Genomic DNA, 27,322 nt, shown 5'->3' with positions numbered 1-27,322 from the left:
CGTGCGTCATTACGCACCGACCACCTCCCACACACACACACTACCAACCAGAAGGCTCTGGCCCAGTGGGTAACACACTCGCATATGAACCAGAAGACACAGGTCCAAATCCCACTTACTACCATCGTGTCCCTGAGCAAGACACTTAACCCCGAGTGTCTCCAGGGAGGGACTGTCACTGTAGCTACTGATTGTAAGTCGCTCTGGATAAGGGCATCTGGTAAATACTGTGAATGTTCTGACCCGACACCCTTCTCTCCAGGGCCCGGGTGGAGACGCCATGGCGCGTCCTCGCCGTCCGCATCACCACCACCCTCCCATGTTTTTACGTGCCATATTTTACTATTTTTTACGTCGCGCCACAGAGTGTGAGAATACGTCACGCACGTAAAAAGGGGGGGGAAAGGAATGTGACAGGTACGCATTGCGCCCTGCAGTTGCGCACCGCGCTCGAGTTTCTCACTTTCTTTCCTGACCCCGCCCCCCGTCGCTCGGAGGGGGCGTGGCCAGCGCGGACGCGCCAGACTCCGGCGGCTTTATTAACTGCCGGAGAGACCGCGGGGCCAGGCGAGTCGCGGACGAGCACGCAGCGTCCCCGGTGCTCGGTACCTTATATACCGCCGCTAAATTTGGGGGCTCCGCGCATCCTGGACGCGCTTCCTCCGAGCGCGCAATTGGTCCGCGTCCGCGCGGTAGGAGGAACCGGCCGCGGAGCGCACTTGGGTTTCACGGAGTCGGGAGAAGGTCGGAGCGTCACTCCGAGGAGCGGCGCGACACGCACGGGGACACCGAGAGGAAGAGTGACTTCTTTTTTTTTTTTTAATTCATCCACATTTTCGGTTTAAACGACGCGTGGAGATGGCCACGTCCGGGACCATTTTACCATCGATAGCAACGTTCTCTTCTCAGAAGGAGAAACTCTGGGAAAACGTGAGTATTTGCTGCCGTTTTTCTTTTCTTTTTTTGAGCGATGGGGGACGTGTTCTGGGTTTTATAGCGACATTTTTCTTCGAACAGAGATGGAGATGCGGCGCGGTCCAGGACGACGAGGACCTGAGCGACTACCTGGACCTGGAGTTCATCCTCTCCAACAGCGCCGCCCCGGAGCCGTGCAGCCTGTACCCGGCGGACGCCGCCTTCGCCCCGGCCGACGCCGGCGCCCCTCCGCCGCCCTACGGCGGCGGGCTGATGGCGGAGCTGCTGCGCTGCGAGGCGGACGGCGGCTACGGCGGCGCGCTGCACGGCAGGTTCCGGATCAACTCCGCGCCCTTCGCCAGGCAGGAGTTCGCCGAGGGCGTCAAGGTGGAGCCGCCCGCCGACGGCTACGGACCCGCGATGGCCATGGCGGCCCAGAGCTTCCCGAGGATCAAGCAGGAGGGCAGCGGGTCGTGCATGATGTCCTTCCAGCAGCCCAAAGTCGCCATTTCCCCGCGGGCGGCGGGGAGCATGACCCCTCCGCTCAGCCCCGACGACCAGGTCCGCCACCCCGTGTTCCACGGCTACACGTCGTACCCGCAGCCGCACATGCCGCCGCCGCCGTACCAGGGCGCGCACCAGTTCGGCATGTTCGAGGACGGACTCGGGCTGGCACCGAACCCGCAGAGGGCGCTGCTCACGCCGCCGTCGTCGCCGCTGGAGCTGCTGGACGCCAAGCCGAAGAGGGGCCGCCGCTCCTGGCCGCGGAAGCGGGCGGCGACGCACACGTGCACGTACGCGGGCTGCGGCAAGACGTACACGAAGAGCTCGCACCTGAAGGCGCACCAGAGGACGCACACAGGTGAGGGCCTCTAAGCTCGACTTATTAATATCAATAATAATAATAATATTAATCGTTATAATAATGATGATGATGATGATGACAACGTGGCGTTTCCGGCAGGCGAGAAGCCGTACCACTGCAACTGGGAGGGCTGCGGCTGGAAGTTCGCCCGCTCCGACGAGCTGACGCGCCACTTCCGCAAGCACACCGGCCACCGGCCGTTCCAGTGTCACCTGTGCGAGCGCGCCTTCTCCAGGTCGGACCACCTGGCGCTGCACATGAAGCGCCACATGTGACCCGGACCCGGGACCCTCCCGCCTTCTCTTACTTTCTTGACTTTTTTTTTATTTTTATTTTTTTTAAACTCTCTTTTATTATTTAATGTTCCCCCCAAAAAAGTTTTTTTTTTGTTTTTATTAAGATCTATTAAAAGAAATATATAATGTTAAAAATGTTTTGGTAACAAATGTAGCTGGTACTACGTGGATTTATATACAAGGGCTAGGAAAAGGGCTCTTTTTTATTATTATTATTATTATTATTATTAATAATGTAAACCAACCTGCAGGGCTGGTCGAGAGACTGGAACAGTGTAACAGTGCCTTCCTATTCATAAATACCTACTACTGTATCAGCAAGCCTATTGACTAACAAACTTTTTTTTTTTTTTTATTAAGAAGGGAACAAGTGCGTGGGCCGAGAACCGAAGCACGCCGACATGACAATGTTTTGCTCTTTAAACTGCCTTTTTTTGTTGTTGTTGTTGTGTCCTTTCTGTATTGCAACATTCCGTGTATTGTATAGGTACCGCTGTGTGCTCAAGCCCCCGATGGACACTATCCACTCAGGGCTCAAGGTCCTGCTTTCTTATCAAACATTGTACATATTTTTTTTTTTTATACTGTAAGTATGGTATTTATTGTACATAGTAAACTAAATTTGAATACATGCACTGGCTCTGTTTTTTTGACTTATTAAATGCATTCAGACGGCAACTGGGGGGGGAAGGCGAAAGAAGGGGGGGGGGCATCTTCACATATTAAAATATATTTTAAACTCTAGCCTCTTATTATGGGCTGCTTTGAAGTAAACTGGAAAATAATGCCCTTGACGTTGGAGACGCAGCAGGCCAAGACTTACAGCAGCCGGTGACCAATACAAGGCTTTGTGAAGAGAGAGAGAGAGAGAGAGCGAGGGGGGGGGCGCTACTATTACTCTGAAAGCCGAGTTCAGGGACTTGGGGCTCCGGTTTGGGCCATGATGCCTTCCAGCTGCTGGGGGGGGGGGGGGGGGGGGGGGGGGGGGGGCGAGGCCAGGCGCTTGTGGCTTTTTCCTATAAATACAAACATTACATTTCCATAACGGAGGGCGGATTTAGAAAACGTCTGTACACCCACGACGGGTGATCAAAAGCAGGCACCAACAGGACTGTTCCGATGAACCAACCCCGCGAGCGGAGGGGTGAAGCTGGCCATTGTAGGTGCAGGGGTCACCCGGGGTCACCTTCTCACCCTCTGACACGCCCACACAGACGGGCACGCCAGGAGGACCGGCCGCAGAGCCCAAGGAAAACAAGTCTTGGTATGCCCATGTGAGTCATGAGAAAGACACGCTGGGTCGTAGCGCTGGCACGTTTCTGACGTTCAATTTTTTTCCAAGCAATTTCGGACATTTTCCTAAAAGGTCACCATTCGCTTGGGATAACCTGAGTTTGGGGGGCGGGGCATGCACCGCTGGTGCACTAGTTTAGGCCCAGTCCTACACTCAAAGCGGCTCTGAATGGAGAAATTCGCCGAAGGGCGTAACCCACGAACGGAAAGATGCAGACCTACCAACATTTCGAATTCAGCCAAAAAAGAAGAAACACGCTCAGCGCTAATAATAGCAAATTCAGCGAAGTGCAGAAGCAGCGGTCTCATTTCACTTTTTTTGTTCCCAGCATAGTAACTTTTACTACCAGGCTTTATACACTTGAGTAACATCATAATGTTCTGCTTTTTTTGTTCTTCGTAAAGTTCAAATATTTACATGCAGCCTTATGTCCTAAAAAAAAAAAAAAAAAAGGCCAGGTGGTTCTGTGGCAGGGAATCAAGAAAATATCTTTCAGATGGTTAATAAATGGATGGAATAAGTATTTTATTCCCATGACGAATGCTCAAACACAGACACGCTGAGGTGTCTGTGGGCTGGGCCTACTGAACACGGCGCAGACGGGCCGAGGCCCAGATCGAGGCTGGGAGATGGACCTTGGGCGACGAAGGCACCCACAGATCGCGTTCGCCACCCTTTTTCCACAGGGAAGGTAAACCATCTGAAACGCGTTCCCCACACGAACGGTAAATAAAAACGTACGAAGGAATTTCCTGTTATTTCAAATGGAGCTGGTTAACATGCCGGTGCACAAACTCGTGCAGCTGTTAAAATGACTTTTTTTTTTTTTTTTTTTTTAAACCACACTTGAGATCTCCATCTTCACAGCAACAACAGAAATGACACCGGTCCCAGCCAGCGGGGTCTCCAGATTTTCCAAAAACGTAAACATCTGAAGCGTGGACGAGCGTTCCTGCAGCGCAGTGGAGTCGATCCAAAGAAATCAACCTAAACAAGCCAAGTACTCCTTCACTCAATCACTCACACACACACACACACACACACACACACACCTAGTCATGAGTCATAATGAAACACAATGCACCTGGCGTGCAAAATTCCCCCGGAATTTCAGATGAGCAGAGCTGAAGGATCTGGATTTGGGCCTAATCCTAATTTGCCGTTCTTCACGTCCTCATGCAGGTCAGGCCGATTAAGGAACCAAAAAAAAAAGAAAAAATAAAAATAAAAAAATGAAAACATCACAAATTGTCATTGCACCCTGATTTCCGGAACTTTATTAAAAACAAAATCACACGCCAGTTGCAGCGTGTGCCGTTGCCGCCCCCCGTGGAGTGTTACGGTCAGACGGCGCCATTCACGCCACACCCCGTGAAACTGGCCGTACAATTCACTTTCTGCTGGACTTAAATACAGGCACATTTCATGAAACACGCACATGCGCCAACACAGACACGCGTGAGCCATACATCACTGCCGAAATGATGCCGCGAGGTGATTGTTACACGAGGTTGACTTGTTTTGCTGTGAACCACTACAAGCACTATACGTTGCAATTAGGTTCATAAATAATCAGTAGAAGTGTGTGTGTGTGTGTATATATATATATATAAACAGATCCCTGTTCCCTTTGCCGGAGTGCAGAACTGTCATGTGTGAAAGGGACACACGGCCATGTGATGGTGCAACTGGCAGGACCGTCATTCAAGATTATTGCAGGAAAAAGAAAATAAATACAATTTTCAAAAATGCAAAATATATAACTGATTACTTTGGATTTTCTGATATTTATAATATCTTATACAAACGAGTAGGAGGAGTGAGAATAACAGTGTTATTTAGAACAGAAGATTTGGTAAATGAACAAAAATGTTCAAGAGCAAACCAAAGAAAACCAGGCCTGAAACCAAGCTGCTTCTCACAGGCAAAACATTTTTTGAAACGAGTGCAAATAAGTCAGTAAAAACCTGAAAATAAAGGATAAATATTGTTAGCATTATGAGAACATTTCAACCGTATGAGGATACAGGACATATTCAAGGTGAGGTCTGTTCTTCAACTCAGGATCCTCATGGTCTGCGATTCCTCAGACTCTCCTCGGAGGAGATTTGAGGTGAGGGGTTGAACCCTGCTGTGACCTCAGCAAGGTATAAAAGGAGTACAACAGTCTTCAAGATCTTTGGTGTTTGACGTTTGACCCGGCCAGAAACCGAATGTGATAAGATTTAGAAATGCAGGCCAACCTTCATTCTAAAACGGAACGGAGCACAACGATTTCAGAGAGCAGCATGTGGGGTGGGCCGGATGTGGAACCGCAGGAGAACCGCGTCAGGTGTGCGCTCTGCTGAGGGCGATGGCGAGGTCCAGGTCCTCCTGCTCCTGCTGACGGAGCCGCCTCAGCCTCTCCCGCTCAGTCCGCTCGCTCTCCCGCTTCGCCCACTCCAGCTGCGCCGACTCACTTCCGAACTGGGACCGAGAGAGAGAGAGAGAGAGACTCACACTTTACACCCCACAGGCACAAACATCCGCACTACGGCCACACGCAATTTACACACTGATGATTAACGGCCACACTGCAGGCAGGACACTGTGGGAGGGACGCACCTCACGTGACACGAGACACCACTCTGATGTTGTGAAGCCCTTTCGGATCCGTGACACACTGGCTTTTTACTGGCTTTACCGCAGTGGTTCCCAAAGTGGGGGTCTATTGCTGGGGCTGACAAACCTAACGTGCGATTGACCCGATGCCATTAAATATTATATTTTAGTGCCTAATATTAAGTGCCTCGGACAGTGACTGAGTTTAAAGGTCAGTTCAGATGACGCACGTTCACAGACAAATTTACATTCTTTTTCCAAAGGGGAGACGCTGCTGCCGAGGCGCTCAAACAAGAGTGGAAATTAGGTGCGGAAAGTATTTAAACGTACCATAGGAGACACAGTTTAGTGTGCTTTTGGATGAATCATCTAAAACAGACCTTATTAACAATGATAATAATAATTATGAATGAACTGCAATCAGTTGCCAAATGTGATTAATTAACGTTTTTTTTAAATCAATACACAACCATCATTTAAAGCATTTTTTATGTGCACATTTCCAGCGTGCAGGCCCCGGGACAAATATTTTGGGAACCACGGCTTTAGACTAAATGCTACTGGATGTAGGACTTCAGAACAATAAAGCCACAGATGCACAATGCAAAAAAAAAAAAAAAAAAAAAGTAATTTAATGTGATGAAATGATTGAATGTGCGATGCAAAGATGCAGTCACCAGAGACCAAAATAGCCCAGCACAATGACGCAGGAGCACAAAAGAGTAACGCATGCATTTACGACAACTACAAAACACACGTCTGATAGGCTATAAGCACTCTGGGTCGGAACTGTGGGGGGGACGAGGACACACTGACGTGTCTCCATGCCAGGGTGTTCTGGGCCTGTTGGATCTGGTTTTGCATCCGCATTTCATGCACAGATACACACGAACAGAATTACTGCCGTAATCCAGATTCAATGTGCAATCACAATGCTCACAGGTACAGAGGGGAGGATGGGTGGAGGGTGTGGTCTATGGGCACATGCAGCGAATTACTAGACATGCAGAGAGTTCAATGGGCAAGGGACCATTGAGACGCCTTACCTTAGCACTTCCAGCTTCTGGGATCAACAGATCATCCAAAAAAAAAAAAAAAAAACACAAACTAAAAAAGCGGTTGAGGAACACAGTCCGCAGACACAACACAAGCAGGACAACAGGACAACAGGAACAGCTACTGCTGGTGCAGCGCAGCGTACGCAGCCTGAGTGGGGTGCACGGGTACCAGAAAGTACCGGTATTTAAATCCAGTCTAAAAACCTACTCATACGGTCTAGCCATGAACAACACTCCCCTCACCATGAGTGCCGCTGCCGGAAATAGTTCTAGTTCTCTGTTCAGTTACTAACACATCACTAACTCGCTCTTCTCTTTTCTCCACTCCACAGTGGACTGTACATCGTGCCTGGGCAGTTTCCAGGTTTCCAGCAGGTTCGGAGTGATGATGGTGATGATCTCCATGGACTGTCCTACTTACTTTACTTAAAGTGAAGTGATTGCCATTGAGAAACACAGCAGCACAGCACACGGTGCACACAATGAAATGGGTCCTCTGCTTTTTAACCCTGCTCAGAGAGTAGTGTGTGGGGACGGTGCTTTGCTCAGTGGATCGGGATTCGAACCGGCAACCTTCTGATTACGGGGCCGCTTCCTGCCCCTCGGCCCTCTGCTGACCATGTCTGATAGTCCCCTGCTGGGACTAACACACTACCTGGACTGCAATACCTTCATACGCCATCATTTTCTGGGTGTATTTCATTTTAATCCAGCAGAGGAGAACTGATTACCCTTGCGGAGACTTGGTTCCTCTCAAGGTTTTTTTTCCTGTTTTCTTGCAACTTGTTCTACTTGTTAGGTGCTTTGTGACAATGTACATGGTAAAAAGCACCTTATAAATAAAGATTGATTGATTATGTTGTTGCAGGTTCCCTGCATTTCTGGGGGGTGTCATCTGAATAATCAAGGTTGAATGTGGGGGAAAAGAATTCCCCACATTACAGTCAAGAATCTGTAAGATCAGACCCCCAACCTGAACCCATTTCCGTGCCTCTGCCACTCATCTCAGTCATTCATTTTGGGGTGCCAGGTCATGAAGTTGACACAATAGCAGGTTTAAAGTGCGAAATGTCTATTCTGATGTGCTAAATGTCACACTCTCACACAACATCAAGTGTGTTACTGCTTTTACGACACTGACAAGTTGACATTTTAAGCTATTGAGAGAATTGAACCTTTTCTCCACTGCCTTTTTTTGGAATGATAAATGAGGTGAAAAATAGCCTAGTGGGTAACACACTCGCCTGTGAACCAGAAGACCCAGGTTCAAACCCCACTTACTACCATTGAGCAGGACACCTAACCTTAAATTGGACCGGGGGGGGGGGGGGGGACTGTCCCTGTAATTACTGATTGTAAGTCACTCTGGATAAGGGCGTCTGATAAATGCTGTAAAGGTAAAACAAAATCTCTACATATGATATGATAATCAAATCGAGCCCACAACCATCAGGCTTCGTGTAGAAGGACAGAGAGAGGGAGAGCGAACCGGGCGCGCTGGGAACATTCCAGACAAAAAGGAGAACGTTGTGGCGAAGCAGGCAGCGTTGCGATGGCGATGACGACGGCATGATACACCGCATGGGCCACACACACACACACACACACACACACACACACACACACACACACACAAACCATACCGAACTTACGGCGGTGAGGTCTGCGAGCGAGGGGCGCTTAAAGGGTTCACCTCGAGGGGGGACGCTCGGGACCCAGTCACTGCCATCAGCAGGGACGCGCTGAACGTGCGCGCCAGAGGCCTTACCTGCGGCAGTCACCTGGAGACCTGGAGTTTGAAAAGGAGGTCAGTCTAAAAGGTCCACGAGGAGCCTGATCTCCGCGTTGCCAGATTGAGCGGGCGATATTTCCAAAAAGGTGGCCAGTTTGGACTGTTTTTGATGACAGTGGGCTGGGAACACTGTGTTGGACAACACAGATTTCCACTGAAACAAACACGACCAGAGAGATTAAAGCCGATGGTGGGACTGATACCAAGCAAAATGTGAGGACTAGGAAATAAATTATCTTAAAACTGCTGCTGAGGGTTCCTTCAAACGTAACGTGCTGCGTCCTTGTTTCCTGTTTAAATGCTTCAGCATTTCAACGCTCGACCGTCAAGATGGTTCACGATAGCTGCTGGTGGCGAGGTGGGGGTTCCCGGCACATGGGCAGCTTTCGGCTGAGAAAAAGTGCAGGGTTACTTCAAGGTCTGCGTTTACTCGCGGTGCTCCAAAACCGCACGGCAGGTTTCGTTTCTGCATTTGGTGAAGGCATCAGCCACGGTCAATACACAACTATATCTAATATTTCACGAAATATAGATTTTGTTTTTCACACTGTAGATTTAAAAATTTCTCACACACACACTGCTTTGTATAAAATTAAAGACATTAAAGGGAACCCCATGTCCCCCCCCCATGTTTTATTTATATTATTTCACAACTGCATGGTCTGTGGGAATGCAGCACAGAACGCAGGCATGAAACAAACCACAAGTGCAACACTTCAGCAGTGGTTGCTTGTGAAAAGGCGTGTGGGGAGGAGAAAAGAGAGGGGGGGGGGAACGAAAACGTTGAGAGCATGCTGCCGGGGTGTAGGCTTCTCCGATCTTCTGACCACGTTACGACGGCACCCCGCAGAACCAAACTGAATAGATGAAAGTAGGGATGAGCGGGGAAACTTCATGCTATTTGGGGTCTCTTCGCAGAGGAGAGCGGACGTTGTCCTGTGACCTGGGGAGGAAACCTGCGGTGCATGGTCTGCGGGAACGCAGCACAGGTAGGCAGTGAAGCGCAGGTGTGAAACCGACCTCGACAGTGCAACACTTCAGCATTGCCACTGCTTGTGAAAAGATGTGTGGGGCGGAACATAAGACAGAAAATGATGAGAGAATACATGTTGGCTTCTCCTATCTTTTGGCCATGTTCCGCTGTTTTGAGGAACATGCATTGGCACCCCACAGGCCCCACCCAAGAGTGGTGTCACAATAATAGAAAAACAGGCACCGTACAACTACACGCGAACACACACACCCACTACAAGTGCTATTTGCGGGTACCGATCAAACAGGTAAATTTCAGGACAGTCTACCCTCAAAATAATGGCTGAGGCTCACTAGTCAGCTGCCGATGTCCTCGGTGTGGCACAGCTTGCCTGAGGTGATGGCCACGATGACCCGGGGTCATCCAGAGGTCATCTCTCCACCAGAGTGATGAAGGAATGACTCACGGGCAAAATTCCACTCTTGCCGTCACATCTGGCATCTAACTAACTCTTAAGTGACTGACTAATTCACGCACACATCAACCGCTGCACTTTAACATACGCACACACAACCAGGCAAAAGCTTGGATGCACCTACTCATGTACAGGTCTTGCATTTTTTACATTATACAATTATAGTGTAAAAATGCAGGAGCATGACATCACGCGACGTTTAGATTTGGATCATGAAGGTAAAAAGAAGACGCCCTGAAAAAACAGATTCATCAAACATACTTGACTTTCTCCAAATACAATAAATGTTTCCTATGTTGTATTCCTCAAAATGGCTCCATCTTGGTCTTCATATCTGCCACAGAGTTGGGGCGTCCAAACATTTGACTGGCAGTGTATGCATTCATTAGGGTTAAAACCTCATGGATTTTCAGTGAGAAGCGACTTATATCACTCTTCAGGAAGCAGAAAAGAGTGCGACACACATTCACACACAGCAAAGGCATGCAAAAGCATTACACTTCAGCAGCCTTTCACACAATCTCTCACAGACACCACAGAAGCAGAGTGGGGTTCTTCCCATCCCATCATCATGTGTCCTCCAACCTACCTTCAGTCAGAGCAGCTCGCACCTGAGGGGTACAGAGCAAAAAGCGGCTTTCAGCTGCCTCTCTCTGCACTTCTCATCTCTCAAACTTATTCTGCCAAAGGTGAAGTCAGCTATACACTTTAACTGATGGAACATGGCACGTTGAAGGGAATCCTCACTGACCCATCTGATCCCAGGAGGATTCCACAATGAACCGCAAGAGGGTCTGTGATGTAAAAAAAAATTCTCTGAACATCATCCCTGTCTCTGTCTGAGAACCTACACCTCTTAAGGAACAATAGTGTTTCCTGGTCGGGGGTGCCGCAAGAAGCCCAAATTCTGATCCACACCAAATACCTTGAAAATGAGACAACTGAGTAAACGTAATTTTTCAGAACCATGAATCCTGCAAGTCTACATAGTTATGATAAAAACAAAAAAAAACTGATTGTTTGTAGCGTTGATGTAAACTCGCAGAATTACAATAATTAGCTGTACAGTGACATACCCGAGACTAAGCTGAAGCATAAACTGAACTAAACTGTGATTGTCTTCTATAAAGGACGCTTAAACAAAACTTCAAAAACGAATTACAATGTTGAGGGGTTTTCTTGTAAAATGCAGCAGATGAAGGAAAACACCACAAAACAAAAACCAACCAATGCTTGAGAATTGTCTGGTCAAGAAGGTGAAGCCTGCGAAAAGGTCAGCTTGAGGCTTAGGAGCAATAAAATGCTGCAAGGTGACATCAGACGGACATTCTGTCCGTACAAACGGTCCATAATACTGACCAAATGTTTGAATGAGTGCCTGAACAGTTGACCTGAAACACACCACAGCTACCCTCATTTCTCTGACTTCCTGTTCCATATTCACAATACTACTTTACTGTTGATTACACATTATGTACATGACCAGTCAAAAGTTTGGGGACACATGCTCACTTACGGGTCTTACGTTCTTTACGTTACAGAATTAAACTGAAGACACAGCCTCACATGGGCTATTCCACAGTACTATGTAATAAACACACAAAAAAGTGGCTTTTGAAGATGACAATATTGAACAAAGTAGCAATGAAGACGACTCTGAAAAAACTGAATCATCAAACACACATCACTTTCTCGTGCTGCAAAAATGCTAATAATGTTTCTTGAAATTAATTCTTCTACATGGCTCCATTTTAGTCTCCATAAACGTGGGGTCCAAACTTTTCACTGGTAGGGTATACAGAGCTTTCTCGTTTTTATCCTGTACATTGCGTACGTCTGTAAATACAATGCTAATTATAGATTTAGTCGTTTTTATTATGTTGTACTTTACACTACATATTCTACAAAGCTGCTTGAGAGACAGCAACGTCCGGAACCAAATTCTTGTGTGAAAACGTTCTTTACAGACTTTTTCTTTTTTAATATGTGTGTATGCATACGTGTTTGTGTACATACTGGAGCTGTAGGGAGGGGGAGCTGGTTTTGGAGGAAGGTTCTTCTTAGAAGGTGGTGTACGGATGCCAGGCTTTCTCTCAAAAGAAGACCTGGAATAACCCTGCAAAAAGAAGACAACACCGGAGAAGCAGCGTGAAACTTTCAATCCACAAAGGCCGCAAACAAGCCGCTCTGCCAGAGGCTCCCGCTCCGGCCCCAGAGCAGTCTGAGCAAGTGTGTGAGCCGCTCTGTGTGCCTGACAGGACCTGGGTCACGGCAGATGGTGGGTGAACAAGCAACCCGCCTACCTTCGACATTTTCCCAAAGTCGGCGAAGCCGGCGCTCCCTCCAAAGGAGCTGTCGGCAAAGGGGTCGTGCGATGCAAACGGGTCTGGAAGAGAGCGAAAACACACACACGCGCTGGCGTAAAAACACGTAGCAACTTCAGAAAAAAAAAAAAAAAAAAAAAAGTTTATTCAAGGGCCGGGTGCTATTTTAAGAGGCTTGGGAGGAGGTGCATTTCATTTTCCATGACTTTCCGTAACAGAAAAAGTGGCTTTTTGTCAGGGTGTGACGCGTGCATCTAATGAACTCATTAAGGCCGTAAGTGGTTCCACTGTGGCAGCCGCAGTGTTTCTGTTTTCAACATTGTGACGCACCGAGGCCTTAATGAACAGACACGGGTCACAGGAGGAGGAGAATAAACAGGCCATTGTAACGGAGCATGTTTGTTGCGAGAGTGACCGTAAAGGATCACATTCACAGGGCTATGAATGCATGAATTATGCTTCATGAGCATGTTTTTCTTTCTTGTCTCCATCCCCTGCACGGGTGTTTTGTGAAACAACTCAGAGCGGGCTGTGTGTTCAACACACGTGTGTGTTTCCATGTGTTTCTCATAAATTAAAACAACGTCATGATGCTGGAGGAGGAGGTGGTGAGAAAAGATTCGTCACTGTACCCCCAAAAAGAAAGAAAGAAGAAGGGTAGCAGCTACTGAGTAGACAGTCAGGGATTTTCTGTTATGATTGGCTACAATTGCCTACTGGGGCTATTTTCAGATGAGCAACAGTTGAATGCGAAGGTGGGCTACTATATTTAGACCGCTAGCACAGGAAAAATGTGAAACCAAAGATATAAATCGCGTCCAACCGCTACGGAAAAATAATAAAAAACACATTTTCCTAAATTTAAATTAAAACGGTTACCCACTACATATATTTATAGCATTTCTCTACACTTTAATGCACCACACAGTTAATGTGTCTTGTCGCCATGGTGACCAACTAAATTCTTCCTTTGACATCCCATTTTTACCTTATTTTTGGATGCGGTGTGTTTCAATATCCCACCCAAGTTCAAAAGACCCCACATACTGAGACGTGTAATCATGACACTGTGATGGGAGCTATAATCCCTTTTTAATGAAATAAAAATAAATAAATAAAAAATATATCATAAGCTAGACACTTAACTCTGAGTGTCTCCAGAGGGACTGTCCCTGTAACCACTGATTGTAAGTCGCTCTGGATATGGGTATCTCATAAATCATGTAGATGTAAAAAGGTGAACCAAGTGACTTGATAAAACGTGATATGATTTGACAACTGTGCTTCACATTCATCTACAGTTGTTATGGGGTAAATATGTTTTTTTTTAAAGTACTAATGGACAAAAAGTAGAAAGTGAAAACAAGACCGTATTTATGGAACAGGAGTAATACCATTGGCTGAAATACAAATGAATATAGCTTATTTCAATCTAACTTCAATATCTGACTAATCTCTCAGGAAGAAATTATTTGTTATAAAAACAGTTCGTTTTAAGCTGTTTTCAGCATAAAAAATACACCTGCTCTTTTAAAACACGAGAAAGGCAAGTAAACTATAAGCATCAAAACACACACTGTGAAGATTGTAAGATTAAGGCCTAAACTTGTTTGTGTGCACCGCAGGGAGCTGGCAGCATAGGCCTGCCATTTCCAGTAAGTCAGCATGGGGACTAGAGAGCAGGAGCAAGGGACACCTGTGGTTACGGACAAAAATACAGCAGATCGTGATCTAGTTACAGGGTGAGGTTGACAGGAGGGTGTACCTGAGTCTTTGGGCTTGGAATAGGAGAAAAGGCCAGTCCCTCTGGACGAGTTTGGCTGAAAACAGAAGAAACAGATACTCAAAGTAAGGGGAAAAAAAAGGCAGATTTAGTCATTTTTGGCATGTTACTAGAGTTTATAAAGAATCTTATCAGATCTCCACAGCTGGCACCACACTGACTACAGACAGCTGAGTCTCATTCACCACAAGGTTCTGGTTGTAACAGGTGAAAAGCAAGTGCCCACTCAACACTGTCTTAAAAGTCACACACACTCTCTCTCACTCACATAGGAGCACAAAACACACAAACACAGAGGCCTACATATACAACGTGCTTCCATATACAAAACGTTTCACATTTACCTTTGTGGGACTTGGAGCGAAGGGGTCTGGTGACGAAAAAGGGTCGGTGGACTTGAAAGGATCTCCACCAAATGGGTCTTTGAAGACAAAAATTAAGATTTAAGACTGAACAGAATCCTGGGAAATAAAATCTACCGGACAAACTCACCTTGAAAAGGGTCAGACTTAAATGGGTCTTCAGACTTGAACGGGTCAGCGGGGGTGTTTTTAGGAGCTTGACTGTTGAACATTGCCAGTCTGGATTTAAAGGAATTCTCCTGAACCAAATGGGACAAAATTCAAACTCTAATTTCAATAACTGAAAATCAAATAATTTCCTGTTTCTACACGATATGCTGGCAAGATTTTGCTTAAATGTAGACTTTGCGGTGTAGTTTTCCTGCCTTTAATTAAGAAATATTTCAATAAATGGTGTATTGATTTGCGTAAATACCATTTTATAAATATATTTCCCCTCGACCATAGTTCAGCTCTGGGATTACGTAACAAAGACTAAAAAGGGTGCAGTTCAGGTGAAACTGCAGGCCGCTCCTGGAGTGGTGTTGGGACACAATGATGCAGATGAATGTCACAAGTCGCATTTCACAAGTCTCTAGTGTCTACAGTTACTACAAGCAGCAGTGTCATGTGTCACGTTGATAAATAAGCCCCTTTCACTGAAAAAAGGAAAACCTCTTGCACAACAAAAACACCATAAACTCACTCTCTCTCACACACACAGTAGCGAGGTTTGTCTCACCGTGGCATAAGGACGTTCATCGCGCTCTGACTGTGACAGCATGGCCGTGTATGTTGGCTCGTGTAGCTCCGGCAGGCGGGACAGGTCGCTGAGGCTGCCGCTCAGGGCTTTATTGTACTCCTCAATGGTCCTACTGACCTCCTGCTGATCATCCTGGATCTGGGAAAGCTGGCTCCGGGCCTGCAGAAAGCAAGTCAAAAGATTGAGTAAAAAAAATCGGCAGAGATAAAGCACACATGCCTAACTTCTCCTTTTCTGCCCGCCGCGGCAGATACAAGAGATTTAGTGCATTATGCCTTGTAATACAAACGGCCACTTCTCAGAAACTGATTTCTGAGCTTTGGTTCATTTTCACACAAATGAATTTGACAAATGAAAGCTCTCGTTCTAATGGCAAAAGGATTCTAATGCTACTAACGTTAAAACACAGACAGTGGAGATTTCACCTCAGTAAGCTGTCCTCGTTAGGGCACCGGGCCACTGTTGCACTAGTATATCGGCTTATTCCTGTACCAATTCTACAATTCCACCGTTTGCCTGCTTCTGTTTGTTCACTCTGGGGCACTGAATCAAGCACCCGAACAACCTTTTTTTTTTTCTCCACGTGAGTCCAGAGAGGGTCTAAATTGGAGGTGTGTCGTCTATAGTAACTGTACAGCCCATTGAGACAATCTGCTGGTAATTATGGGCCATACAAACATAACCCTACAAACATGGTCCTTACAACTTGATATGTACTTCTGTGGATGTTGTGTGTGTATTTTAGTGTGTGTGTACCTCCTCCATCTCATTCTGAGAGGCCTTCAGCAGCGTGATGAGGCTTTCCAGTCTGCTCTGCTCTGCTCGGATTCTGTCCTCCAGCTGACTCTCCTCCTGTTCCAGACAGTATAGGTCGGTCTTAGTGCGGCTCAGCTCCTTTTCCTGCGTCTGCAGAGTCTCCTCCTTACTAAACACTTCCAACTGCAGGGATGAGATCTGTACAAGTACACACACACAAACACGCATTGCCGTTAATAACACAACTACAATAATATCAAAATTCAGGCGACAATACAAAGTAGTCATCTGTTTTTTGAGAACAGAAAATATACAACTATATATGTATAAAGAAGCAAGCATGCAAACAATCATTTTAATAAAGCATAAAATGGTTCCTAGTCCCAATATTACAATAATTTCTTAGTGATGCAATACCTCAGATAAACTGATACACAGAAGCCACCTTCATGCATCTTATGATCAAAGGCTTTTGGTTCATGGTTTTGCCACATCCATGTTTCAGGCATCAACTTAAACTTTTTACATTCAAAAAGGTGATTATCAGTTCAATACAATTGGGCCACTGAAAGCAGAAGTGGAGCTCCTGTTAATAGTTTTTTCCCCCCAAATCAAATCTGAGCCACCCAGTGTAGTATAACAGCTATTGTTCTTTCAGTTCCTGGTCAGCTGCAGTTCAGAAGAAGAAATAGAACATTTTTCATTGGCACAGGGACACTTTACTGCTCATATTTTCATCTTTACTGCTCATATTTTCCTGCTAGACTACTATTTGCTTCTAGGATTCTACAATCCCTAGGAAATTCCAAACCTTTTATGGTCAGAAACTCTTTCATTAAAACAAACAGATTTTTACATTTCTGATTCATCTAAATTGAGCAATTATGCAAGATTTCTGGACCGTGTCAGCTCAACCACGAGCCTGTGGTCCAGGTGCACTGTGAAATGTGGGAAATCACGATGATGTATGTAAAACCGTGGTGTTGGGCACTGTAAGTAATTTTTCATGCTCATATTAAGGTAATAATGCTAGCATCAGCCAAAAAGTGTGTGCGGTGTGTGAGTGTTTAAGATTAAGTGGAGAGTTGGGAGCATGTCTGTGTGTGTATGAGACCGACAGAAAGTGTTTGCAAGAAAAACACCTTCTTCCTCTCCTCCTCACACTTGTTCTTCATGTCATTGACTTTGTTCTCCAGCTTAGTCCTCTGCTGCTCCATGTCCTGCAGTCGCTCCTGCGCCGCCAGTGTTTGCGAGTCGACGTCCTGCATCCCGCTGTTCTCCCGCTCCACTTCCCCCTGCATGTCCTGAAGATGCAAAAAATAAATAAAAATGCAGAGGAAATCCAAAAAATGCTGAAATCTTTTTGTGCCATTAGCCAGCAGGTGCAGTAGGAACATTAGTCACATTTGTCACAGACTCTTACAGCTGCAGACCGTCACATGCTCCTACAGGGAAACCTGGAGTCATAAATTACAGAGAGGAATTTTTCAGTCTCACTTGAAGATCACTGTTCTTCTGCCGCAGGGCGTCCTCCTTCTCTCTGATCTCCTGCTCCAGAGTCAACTTCTCCCTGGGAATGCAAGCAAAAATCATTAATAGATAAATAGATTAATATATAAATACTAGCAGTTGGCTAGGTTATTCTGTCAATTAAATAATACATTGGGCATGGAAATGTTCCTCTAAGTCTACCATCAACTCAACAGTGATATAACTGGTGACGTAGAGAGTTAAATAATCAATGTTGTATGAAGGAAAGAATTTTGTGGCTCTGACCTCTGCAGCTGGTTGATCTCCTGCGTGAGGTCATCAAACTCCTTGTTTCCTGTGAGCTCCAAAGAAGTCACAGGGCTGCTATTGTCCTGATAGATAAAGATAAATATATATAATGTGTGCAGTGTGTTATCTATTCCATTTGCACAACAGCATGTGAATTGATTGACAATCAGTGTTCCCTTTATTTTTTTGAGGGGTGTACAATTTAGTCAAACACAACCTACATTAAAGGCTGTATTTCCACACATGACCAGTAGGGGGCCGTGCTGAATAACAGTTGAACATTGGATGTGCATGAACATGATTTTGGGAATCAAACACGATGATTCAAGTCTCTCATGGTTCTGACTCATCATTGCTGGCCATGAAACAGGTTTAAACTGTTAATTCCAAATGTACAGTAGAGTGCAAGACAATCACAAAAAAGAAAAGAAATTATGTAAGAGGACACTACTCACTCGCCGATAATTCACTAACGGGGACCTTTCATATCTTATGGGAGTCAGAAACCCACAGAAAGCCTGGAGGAGAGAGGTTTAAAAGGACAGGAAGACACCCAGAGAAAAAAAGGATGAGAAACACAGAGAAACATGAAATTGACACAGAGGGTGGAAATGCACGTGAACACCATCAGCATCTCCACCACTGGGCAAAGCAGAAAACACAGACACAAGTCAGGCTCAGGTCATTAAAAGATCATTATTTCAGCATTACACCAGCAGTCTTGATTAGAGACAGGGCAGGCAATTCAATCATACAACACCGCAGATTATAGGAGACAGAACAATCAGGCTCGGGAATTCACCGAGATCACGGCATGAGGGGAAGGGGAGGGGTGGCACTCACAGACGCAACCCTCTCTGAGGGCGGGATCATGTCGGGGGTCAGGAGCTGTGGAGGCTCCAGCCCTTTGGTGACTTTCTGTTGGATGAAGTGCATGGCCAGAGAAAATTGCTCCTTCGTCAGCTTCCCCCGTCGCTCAGTGTCGGCCAGAGACCTGCAACAGGAGCAATTTAATAAATTGCTTTTTTATGGAAGCTTCTCTGCGTCATGCTTTACTTTGGCAGAACATTTCATTTTTAAAAGCTTTGTAGCTCGTCCAGCCTCATATTTTCAGCTGAGAAATAAAATACCAAATAAAATCTGCCCTCCACATGATTAACAAACAAATGTCATACGCGGACACTATCTGATGAGGACAGATTTTGTAAAAATTATTTACAATAAATTGCACCCTCACCATATATGTGCCAGGGTGCTCTGTGGCAGGCCAGAGTTCATGAAGATGTCTTTGACTTCAACGCCCCCAACCAGGCCGTCTAAATCAGTGTCAGCTTGTTGAAAGATGTCGTCATAGCGCCCTCTGTCGGCCAAAGGCACTACCCAGCCCAGCACAGGCTAGAACAAACACAGTTCATTATTTGACTCAAATCAACTGCACTGTAATTAATCAGTAATCCTTAGTTGCATATTAAATGCATTTAAAGTAGAAACAATGGCTTCACAACCAACTGAACTAGGCAATTATTTTTCTTTTAAATTATTGTAGACAAAAAAACAGATTTTTGATATTGTTCATACATTTTTATGTCCCTACATTATACCTTCTTTAAGAAACAAAGGAACTATTGGTTGGGTTATGCTGCATTTGAATGTTTTTGCATCGAGGAATGCCTGCTATGGCTTTTGTTTATGGCTTAAACACAGTTTGTAGTGTGCCGTGAACTGGAACTCTGGGTCAGTACAGCAGCTGCAGCCACAAGAGCGCAGACCATCCGCTTTCCTCGTGTGTGACGATGCACTCAAATTGCGACTCAACGCGATTCACAGTGATTATGCATCGTTTTAATTTGGATAGAAATCAGAATTAATATCAGAATATTCAGAATATTCACCACTAGCAGGTACCTATCCTGCAAACACAGTTTGCATAAAATAAATACTTTCACTTATGATTTAACCTGCTAACTGTGCAATAATTTACACAGGCACACCCACAAAAAAAAGCACAAAATGGAGGGTGAGTCTGCGAAGTGGACATTCGTTTGATGCAGTATTGTGTGACCCTAGCCGTACTGCAACAGCTGAAGGCAGGAATGTGAACATTCAAGAACTTATTCATCTCAGTGTCACTTTGACAGGAAAAGCAGGTCTGGTTGTGCAACATACTGCTCCTTAGCAAGTTTCAAACCAGTTTCTGCCACTTTCTGTGCTGCATTTACCCAACAGAGAGAAGAATCCCGGGTAGACTCTTTCATGTTTTACAGAGAAATCAGATAAAAAATGTTTTTTTAAAAAAAGTCAGTGGATCCCAACCCTGTCTTCAGTGTCCCCAGCCAAAAAAACATAACTCCATCCAAGTCTGCAGCAGAACAGAGCTGTATAATGTTACACGTTGGGACCCCAACTGGACCCGGTAACATATAACATGCTGCCTTAATATCAGAAAGGAAAGACTGTTGTATGTCATAGTTGAATACACAAATCATTTAGTATTCAAACTAATTTAAGTGTGACCCTCAGCAGGTGTAGTTGTCCAATGGGAATGTCGGCAGTAGAATAATAAAAAAAATGTGTGTGTGTGTGTGTGGGTGCTTGTGTATGTGGGCTGTGGGCTAAAGTAATTGGCACTGAGAAGAGCCAGATAGCACAGGTGCACCTGAGGAGCCGTGTTTGTGCAGGACTGTTTGCCTAAGTGGGTTGGGAGCTCTTATTTTTCAGTCCCGCGGGGACAATGTGCGAGCTGTCTCTCCGCGAGCGATACGTGTGTTTGGATTTCTAGTGAGCATATAGAACTACGAACTGATACCCAGATACTCAGTGTGGGGGTTGTGCTTGTGTGTTTCGTACGCCCTGCAGTCCACTTTTGGTTGGGAAATGTAGTCATATACTGGGATTAGCAGAACTGAAATCCAACTCCCCATCATGGCCAGATCTGTTTCATTTTTTGCTTAAGCTCATGCAAACAGAGTATAACATGCCTGATTCTGATAAGGAAATTTCTCTGTAGATTAATAAGACATTCCCAATAAAAAAAAATGAAACTGAAGATACTAAACAAGTAGTATCTGGATGACTTGAGGATGAGGACTGCAGTGGTCAGGTGTCCAAATAAATGTGTTCATCCCTATCATAACATCATCATCCTGCACTTACACCATATTAATGCACATAAAATACAAAGGGGTGAAGCACCCAACGTGCACCAGAGACCTGCATCGGCAATTTTGCACTCAGTCTCAGGAATGCCAAGCTTGCTATTCCGTCTAGAGTTGAGTAAAGTCAGGTTGTTTACCAGATTCAATTTTATTATAATTTTGGCAACAGCTACTGCCTATAATATAATAAGCACGTAAGTGTTGTGTGCTTGCGTGTGCCTGAAACATACTTGCGGTGAAGAGGTGCTCTTAAACGAATGTTTGGGTGACAGGCTGCCGCTGGTGCTCCCCAGTGGACTGTGCCTGCCATGGGCAGGGGTGGGACGCAGGTTCTCCTTAAGCAGGAACGGGCTGGGCGGGAGGACGGCTACCGACCCTGGCAAAGTCCCTGCCGTCTTCTTGTGCTTGGATGGAGGGACGAGAGACAGGGGGAGCGTGGACGGCATTGTCTCGTTCTCCCTGGCTCTGTAGACCAGGTGCATGGCCTGAGGAGCAGCAGAGGTAGTGTTTTAAGTGACACGGGTACTGCTACAGGCCTAGGCGAAAATCAGTAAATGTAAGTTAAATCTCAATTATTTTCTGTTATGGCCCCACAAGGAAGAACTAAACATTTCGCACCGCCCACCTCCACAGTTTCTTAAACGTGTAAAAAAAAAAAAACGTCGCCCTGGAAAATTCACTGCACTTCATATTCATATAATTTTTGTTCGGTGCCAAAAAAACCTATTCCCTGCAGCAAAAAAGGATGTTCTATTAGGTCACACGCACAAGCCCTGGCATCGCTCTCCCTCGAGGTGGGCACCCCATTACTTGTAAAGCGCCGGCCAATACTAAACAATCATAATAAATGTACAACACTGTGCAAGTTTCACAAACTTGTGTTTACAAAGCTACAAGCTATTTTGTTACATTTTACTTAAGATTATTTAAGATTAATAAGAGTTCCCTTAGCCTGTCTATGGTCCTGCAGTGGCTAGAAATGACGATATGTATAAAGAATGCTTTGGCCATTCTGCTTCACCGTTCAGCGAGTGGCAACACAGACGGTTAGATCTGGAATTTGTCCCCTTATGACATCATAAGGGGAAAGGTTACCTCCCGTTTCTCATGCTTTGTCCACCCAGAGAATTTTCCACCCCTCCCCTAAAACATTATCTCCACAGAACGCCACGGCTTCCAAAAATGCAAAGCATTGCAGTTGCTCGGTGATTGGATGTAAAAATGAGCACAAATGTATTTTTGAGCAAATGTAAAAATGTACAAATGTATAAAAATGAGCACAATTTAAATTTTTTTAAGTTCCGTCATACGAGACTCTGAAGAACCAGTCAGTTAATTTTTTTTTTTTTTTGAAAAAAACGGCAACACAACTTCCTGATAGTATTTATGACATCATTTTCGCGAATGCCCCATCAACTTATTTAGGCCGCTCTCCTCCTTTTTAGCATTTAAAGCTACAGACACAGAAACAGCGCGTCCTGAGGAAATATCATTGTGGGACTGGCTAAAAGTGGCTATAATTCTGCACCAGGGCTGAATTTATGAAAGAGACTTCAGATACAGTTTCATGGGACCACTAAGACCTATATAAAATCAAAAGAAAAAAAATCATGTCAGGGAACCCTTAACGTAACTAAAACATCCTATGCAAACATCGATAAAATATTGATTTACCTGGTGTTTATTGACAAATTTCCTTATTCTGAAATTATGTGTACATAGAAGATGCATAAAAGTCCATAGGTGGGGAAAATGAAATTAGTCTAAAGTGAAAGTGAAGTGATTGTCAGTGGGCAGCCATGAATGTCACACAGGGTATGCGGGGACGGTACTCTGCTCAGTGGCACCTCAGTGTTTCGGGATTTGATTACAGGTCAGCTTCCTTTTTGCATGCCTTCTCAAACACTAGGCCACCACGGACACTATTGCCTACAACTTTGGAACAGTATTCTTCAGACTCACCACTCTAAACTCCTCCTTGTCCAAATGTCCATCTTGGTCAATATCACTGAGATCCCAAATCTGGGAGTAAAGGAAAAAATATATACATATATTTTCCCCTTTATGTTTTGCAGTAAACCAAGTAACTGTTAAAACACAACACTGTAAATTCCAGTTTGAAGGTGTCTTGAGTACAAACCTTTCCCAGCACGTCCAATGGGAGTTTGGAGTTTATCAGCACAGGCTTGACTTTATCGCCTGAGAGGAGTCCGTTTACAGGAGTCAGGCTCTCAAATATCCCATCAAACATTGCTTTTTCTTCCAACTGCAGGCGCACAGGTGTAAAAAAAAGTCTGGGTCACAGAGAGGCTACAGACAGAACATCTCCGGAACAGGTCATCAACAGAGTGAGCGTTTCACATTTCTGCCTGCAATTTTTGTACATTACTTTTGCAAATAACCTTCCTATGACACTTTCAAGCAGGCAATGTCAGGGTCACACCTGATACCCAAAACAGGAAGGTTCCTTGCCAAAATCTTTTCTGGATGGTTAGGAATACCGACTTATTTAAGATTTAACTTCACCAGCTCACTGAACTTGCATGCAAAATATTGAGAAGGCATGCAAACTCTGCGGGAAAAGAACCCGGTCTGGGACACAAGTAAAAAAAAAAAAAACAGTGTGGCTCAGGGGTGTGGCTATGGAACTAAACAGCGACAGAAGCTGTAGTTTTCGAACATTCCCCCTGTTGAGTATTAAAATGCCATTCTGTTGACATGAATAACAATGTGGGCCATGTAACTGGAATACAGAACAGAAAACCACCTACCCTCAATGTCCAGGTACAGTCACTTGACAATGTGGTGGTTGATGGGCTGCTTGTGTCCCTCTGTTAAAATAAAAGTAAATTAAATGGGCAGCATCATGGCCACTTCACACATGCAAAATGTTCAGGCTTAAATACAAACAACCACACATGTCTGAAACAAGAATTTATACTTGTGCTACTCACAAAGGAAGGCGGTGGAGGCATGGCCTGGGTCAGACTGTTGTGGCTGATGTCGTTTCCACTCTGAGCTGAGGCCACCAACCTCAATGCAATAAAGAAACCCTGAGTATCATGAGACGAAAGGGAATAAGCGCTCTGCCACTTTAAGACCTACAGACACCGCTGCCCATAGGTCTATTGTCAGGAGACACCAGTCCTCAATAACATCATCAATAATGCACTATCCAGAAGCACTGATACTACCAAGACACTTCTTTACACTGACTCACTCGTTCTAGATAATGTTCTCCGACTGTGAAAACTATTGCTCCCTAACATGTCAATATTACTAATATTTTGTCTAATTTAGCATAAAAAATTCCCTCTATGTGACTGAAATTCTAACAATTAAAAAAAATATATATATAGATTGTGTCTTCATGAACTTAACTTCTTAACAAAGTAAAAGGTCACCTATTATAAAATTTAACTGTGAAATTATTTAACATTAATACGAGTTCCCCTAGCCTGTCTACGGTCCTGCAGTGGCTAGAAATGGCGATAGGTGTAAAGAGAGCATTGGCCATTCTGCTCCGCCCTTCAAAGAGCTGCAGCTCAGACGGTCGGATCTGGAATTTATCCCCTTATTTCATCATAAGGGGAAAGGTTACCTCCTGTTTAAAAGTGGCTGTAATGATGCAACAGGTTTGAATTTCAAAAAGACAATTCAGACACAGTATTAGGGGACCACTAAGACCGATATAAAAGCAAAAAAACATGTACATGAGTGCAATAAAAATGAAAAAAAAAAAGAAAGAAAATTTATTCTGAAAATGGTTTACATTACCCGCTTATCCAAGTAGCCCTTTTGCTCCATATCGGCCAGATCCCAAATCTAACAGAGACAAGATAACGTGCAAGATATTTAGACGGTCTCTTGTTTCCAAGCACGGAGAATAAATAAGTATAGAGGAATATGCAATTTTCTTTCAGTTTCTTGACATTTTTACATGTAAATTTATTAATCTGGATTTACAAATACAGAAAAGTGTAAAAGTCTGATACAAACCAGTGGAAACAAAACCACTGTTTGTCCAAACTACAAGCAATTTTGTTAATGTAACTAAAACCTGTATGTCAAACATTAAACAAGTATTGATTTACCTAATTCGTTTATTGCAGAATTACATGAAACAGTGAAATGATGTGTGTAGAGAAACAGACTCTGTTCTCTATCTGTAGACTTTTGCTTGTAGGAGATCATTATTAAAAGTTGGGAGAGACTAACTTTTAGATAGTCCCTTCCTGAACTATGGGGGTTACTGTTGAGAAGATTAAAAACTACTGAATTTTGCATTGTACTACTATATACATTTTGATGAAATACTGAATTTGTGACCAATCATCTTTGATCCACATCTTTAAAGGACAAAGTGTTTTTCCCCATTTTCAGAAAATTTCAGTTACCACATTAATTATTTTTATGTATAGATACACGTAGCAAAGGAAATCCTTTCCTCGTGCGGTCAAGCCTGGGGGCAGTGGTGGCCTAGTGGTAATCACAAGGTTGCCGGTTCGAATCCGGATCCGCCAAGGTGCCACTGAGGTGCCACTGAGCAAAGCACCGTCCCCACACACTGCTCCCCGGGCGCCGGTCATGGCTGCCCACTGCTCACTCAGGGTGATGGGTTAAATGCAGAGGACAAATTTCACTGTGTGTGCTGTGCTGCTGTGTATCACAAGTGACAATCACTTCACATCACATCTACCTTCCCCAGCGTGCTGTCTGAGAGTCCCGACGTCTTGAGAAACTGCGCTGCCTCCACGGCTCCGACTCGGCCGGTGTTTCCTGGATCCACCTGTCGGACACAGTCAACAGCTGCACGGGTGTTCACGTAAAAAAGCAAGAGCATAAGGACTAAATCCCAGTCGTCTGCAAACCAGATGAGCCGCAGGTACCTGTCGGTAGTAGCTCTCATAGGCAGGGCTTCCATTTGAGATCTAAACAAAAAAATAATAATAACAACTGTAACAATTTTTAAAAATCATTAAAACTAAAATCGGTTCCCCATTTACAGCACACAACACAAAAAGCTGCACAGGGTGAAAACTAAGACACATAGCTTTAAATATAACTTTAAATACATTTAGTAAATAATACAGTCGCCGCGTTTAGAAAACCTTTAGCTGTGAGTCCAGCGTGTTAAACTAGAAGAGACAAACATTTTTTTTGTGGACAAACTTCTAAACTCCTTTACGTTGACAATATTATCTGATATCATCATCGTCCTTGTCAAAAAAAAAAAAAGTGTCACGACGAATCCCGCCGACAGACCCGCCTCACACTAAATGTGTTTCGGCGCAGCGGTGGCGTAGGCTCCCGTCCCCCTAACAGCTTTTAACATCGCGTCCACGAGCAACCGCACGTCAGCCCAACTTGTACTTATATTACCTGGGTCGCAGTCATGAGCGCCGCCATGTTTCCGGCTTCGGCTGAGGCGTGCGCGCCCCCGGCTCAAACAGGTGCACGCGCGCGCATGCGCAGACCGCGAGCGGCCGGAGCGGGAGGTTGTTTCACCATCGCCGGCGTTGGAGACAGGGACGGACTATGGGTCGTGTGGGCCCCTGGGCAAACCATGCCACTTGTGGGCCCAAACTAGTGCGGTGTACCGTGTTGTAAAAGCAGAATGATGTTGACAAAATCTTTTGCCGCTTTTTACCTCGGAAAAGTTGATACAGTAAGTTGGATCTCAAATTATACTCAGTACAGCCTAATGCTATTACCTCACGTTAATGTTAGCACCAGGTTACCCATCTCTGTTTATAGAGACAGGTAGCAACGTAGCACAACCAGATCGTACCATAACAAACATTATTTGAATGTTATACAATTCATGCTCTAAATCAAAGCACTTTTTCTAATCATCCCATTTCTATTCAGCAGATAGGTCTCTCCCCATTATTTACGCATTGCAAGTTCTCCAATGTGAAAAAAACTGCGTTGCAAATTGTTTTGGGCTAGGGGCCCCACGGGCCCCCTGCACCCCAAAGGCCCCTGGGCAGCGTCCCCGCTGGCCCGGTCCGTAATCCGTCCCTGGTTGGAGACCTTTAATTTACGCTTGGGTTTGAAAACCTTGAGTGCGTGTAGAGCATTTGGCAAATTTATATTCCACTTGGATAACCGATTTGGGAAAAGAGGGATTCTGAAATCAGAGCAGATCA

At 45.0% G+C, this 27,322-nt stretch overlaps 2 protein-coding genes across 10 annotated transcripts; one reads left to right on the top strand and one right to left on the bottom strand.

Annotated features, from left to right (window-relative positions):
* Positions 1-556: 556 nt before the first annotated feature.
* On the top strand, positions 557-2,707 carry klf2b (Kruppel like factor 2b). The gene is made up of 3 exons (XM_028977258.1): positions 557-930; positions 1,018-1,777; positions 1,880-2,707. The coding sequence occupies exons 1-3, from the start codon at positions 859-861 to the stop codon at positions 2,053-2,055; spliced, it is 1,008 nt and encodes a 335-aa protein (XP_028833091.1). The 5' UTR covers positions 557-858; the 3' UTR covers positions 2,056-2,707.
* Positions 2,708-4,618: 1,911 nt separating this feature from the next.
* On the bottom strand, positions 4,619-26,615 carry eps15l1b (epidermal growth factor receptor pathway substrate 15-like 1b). Of its 9 annotated transcripts, none has more exons than XM_028977387.1 (25): positions 26,553-26,615; positions 26,060-26,101; positions 25,870-25,959; positions 24,948-24,995; positions 24,125-24,223; positions 23,942-24,001; positions 23,311-23,436; positions 23,133-23,192; positions 21,401-21,655; positions 19,253-19,410; positions 18,859-19,009; positions 18,471-18,533; positions 18,013-18,098; positions 17,734-17,806; positions 17,379-17,540; positions 16,237-16,434; positions 15,460-15,639; positions 14,869-14,977; positions 14,721-14,797; positions 14,359-14,413; positions 12,573-12,655; positions 12,286-12,385; positions 8,682-8,818; positions 7,018-7,034; positions 4,619-5,836 (listed from the first exon to the last, which is right to left on the bottom strand). In XM_028977387.1, exons 1-25 carry the CDS (start codon positions 26,577-26,579, stop codon positions 5,767-5,769), a joined length of 2,526 nt encoding a protein of 841 aa, XP_028833220.1. In that variant the 5' UTR covers positions 26,580-26,615; the 3' UTR covers positions 4,619-5,766. The 9 variants fall into 9 exon arrangements, with proteins under 9 accessions (XP_028833220.1, XP_028833218.1, XP_028833219.1 ...); XM_028977392.1 differs by lacking the exon at positions 8,682-8,818 and adding an exon at positions 10,859-10,880 and having other exon boundaries at positions 5,773-5,836; XM_028977385.1 differs by lacking the exon at positions 7,018-7,034 and having other exon boundaries at positions 8,673-8,818.
* Positions 26,616-27,322: the final 707 nt, after the last annotated feature.

The sequence above is a fragment of the Denticeps clupeoides genome, chromosome 4, assembly GCF_900700375.1.
Source record: "Denticeps clupeoides chromosome 4, fDenClu1.1, whole genome shotgun sequence".
NCBI lineage: Eukaryota > Metazoa > Chordata > Actinopteri > Clupeiformes > Denticipitidae > Denticeps > Denticeps clupeoides.
Note: the sequence above shows the minus strand (reverse complement) of the source record. Positions and strands in the feature narration are given on the sequence as shown.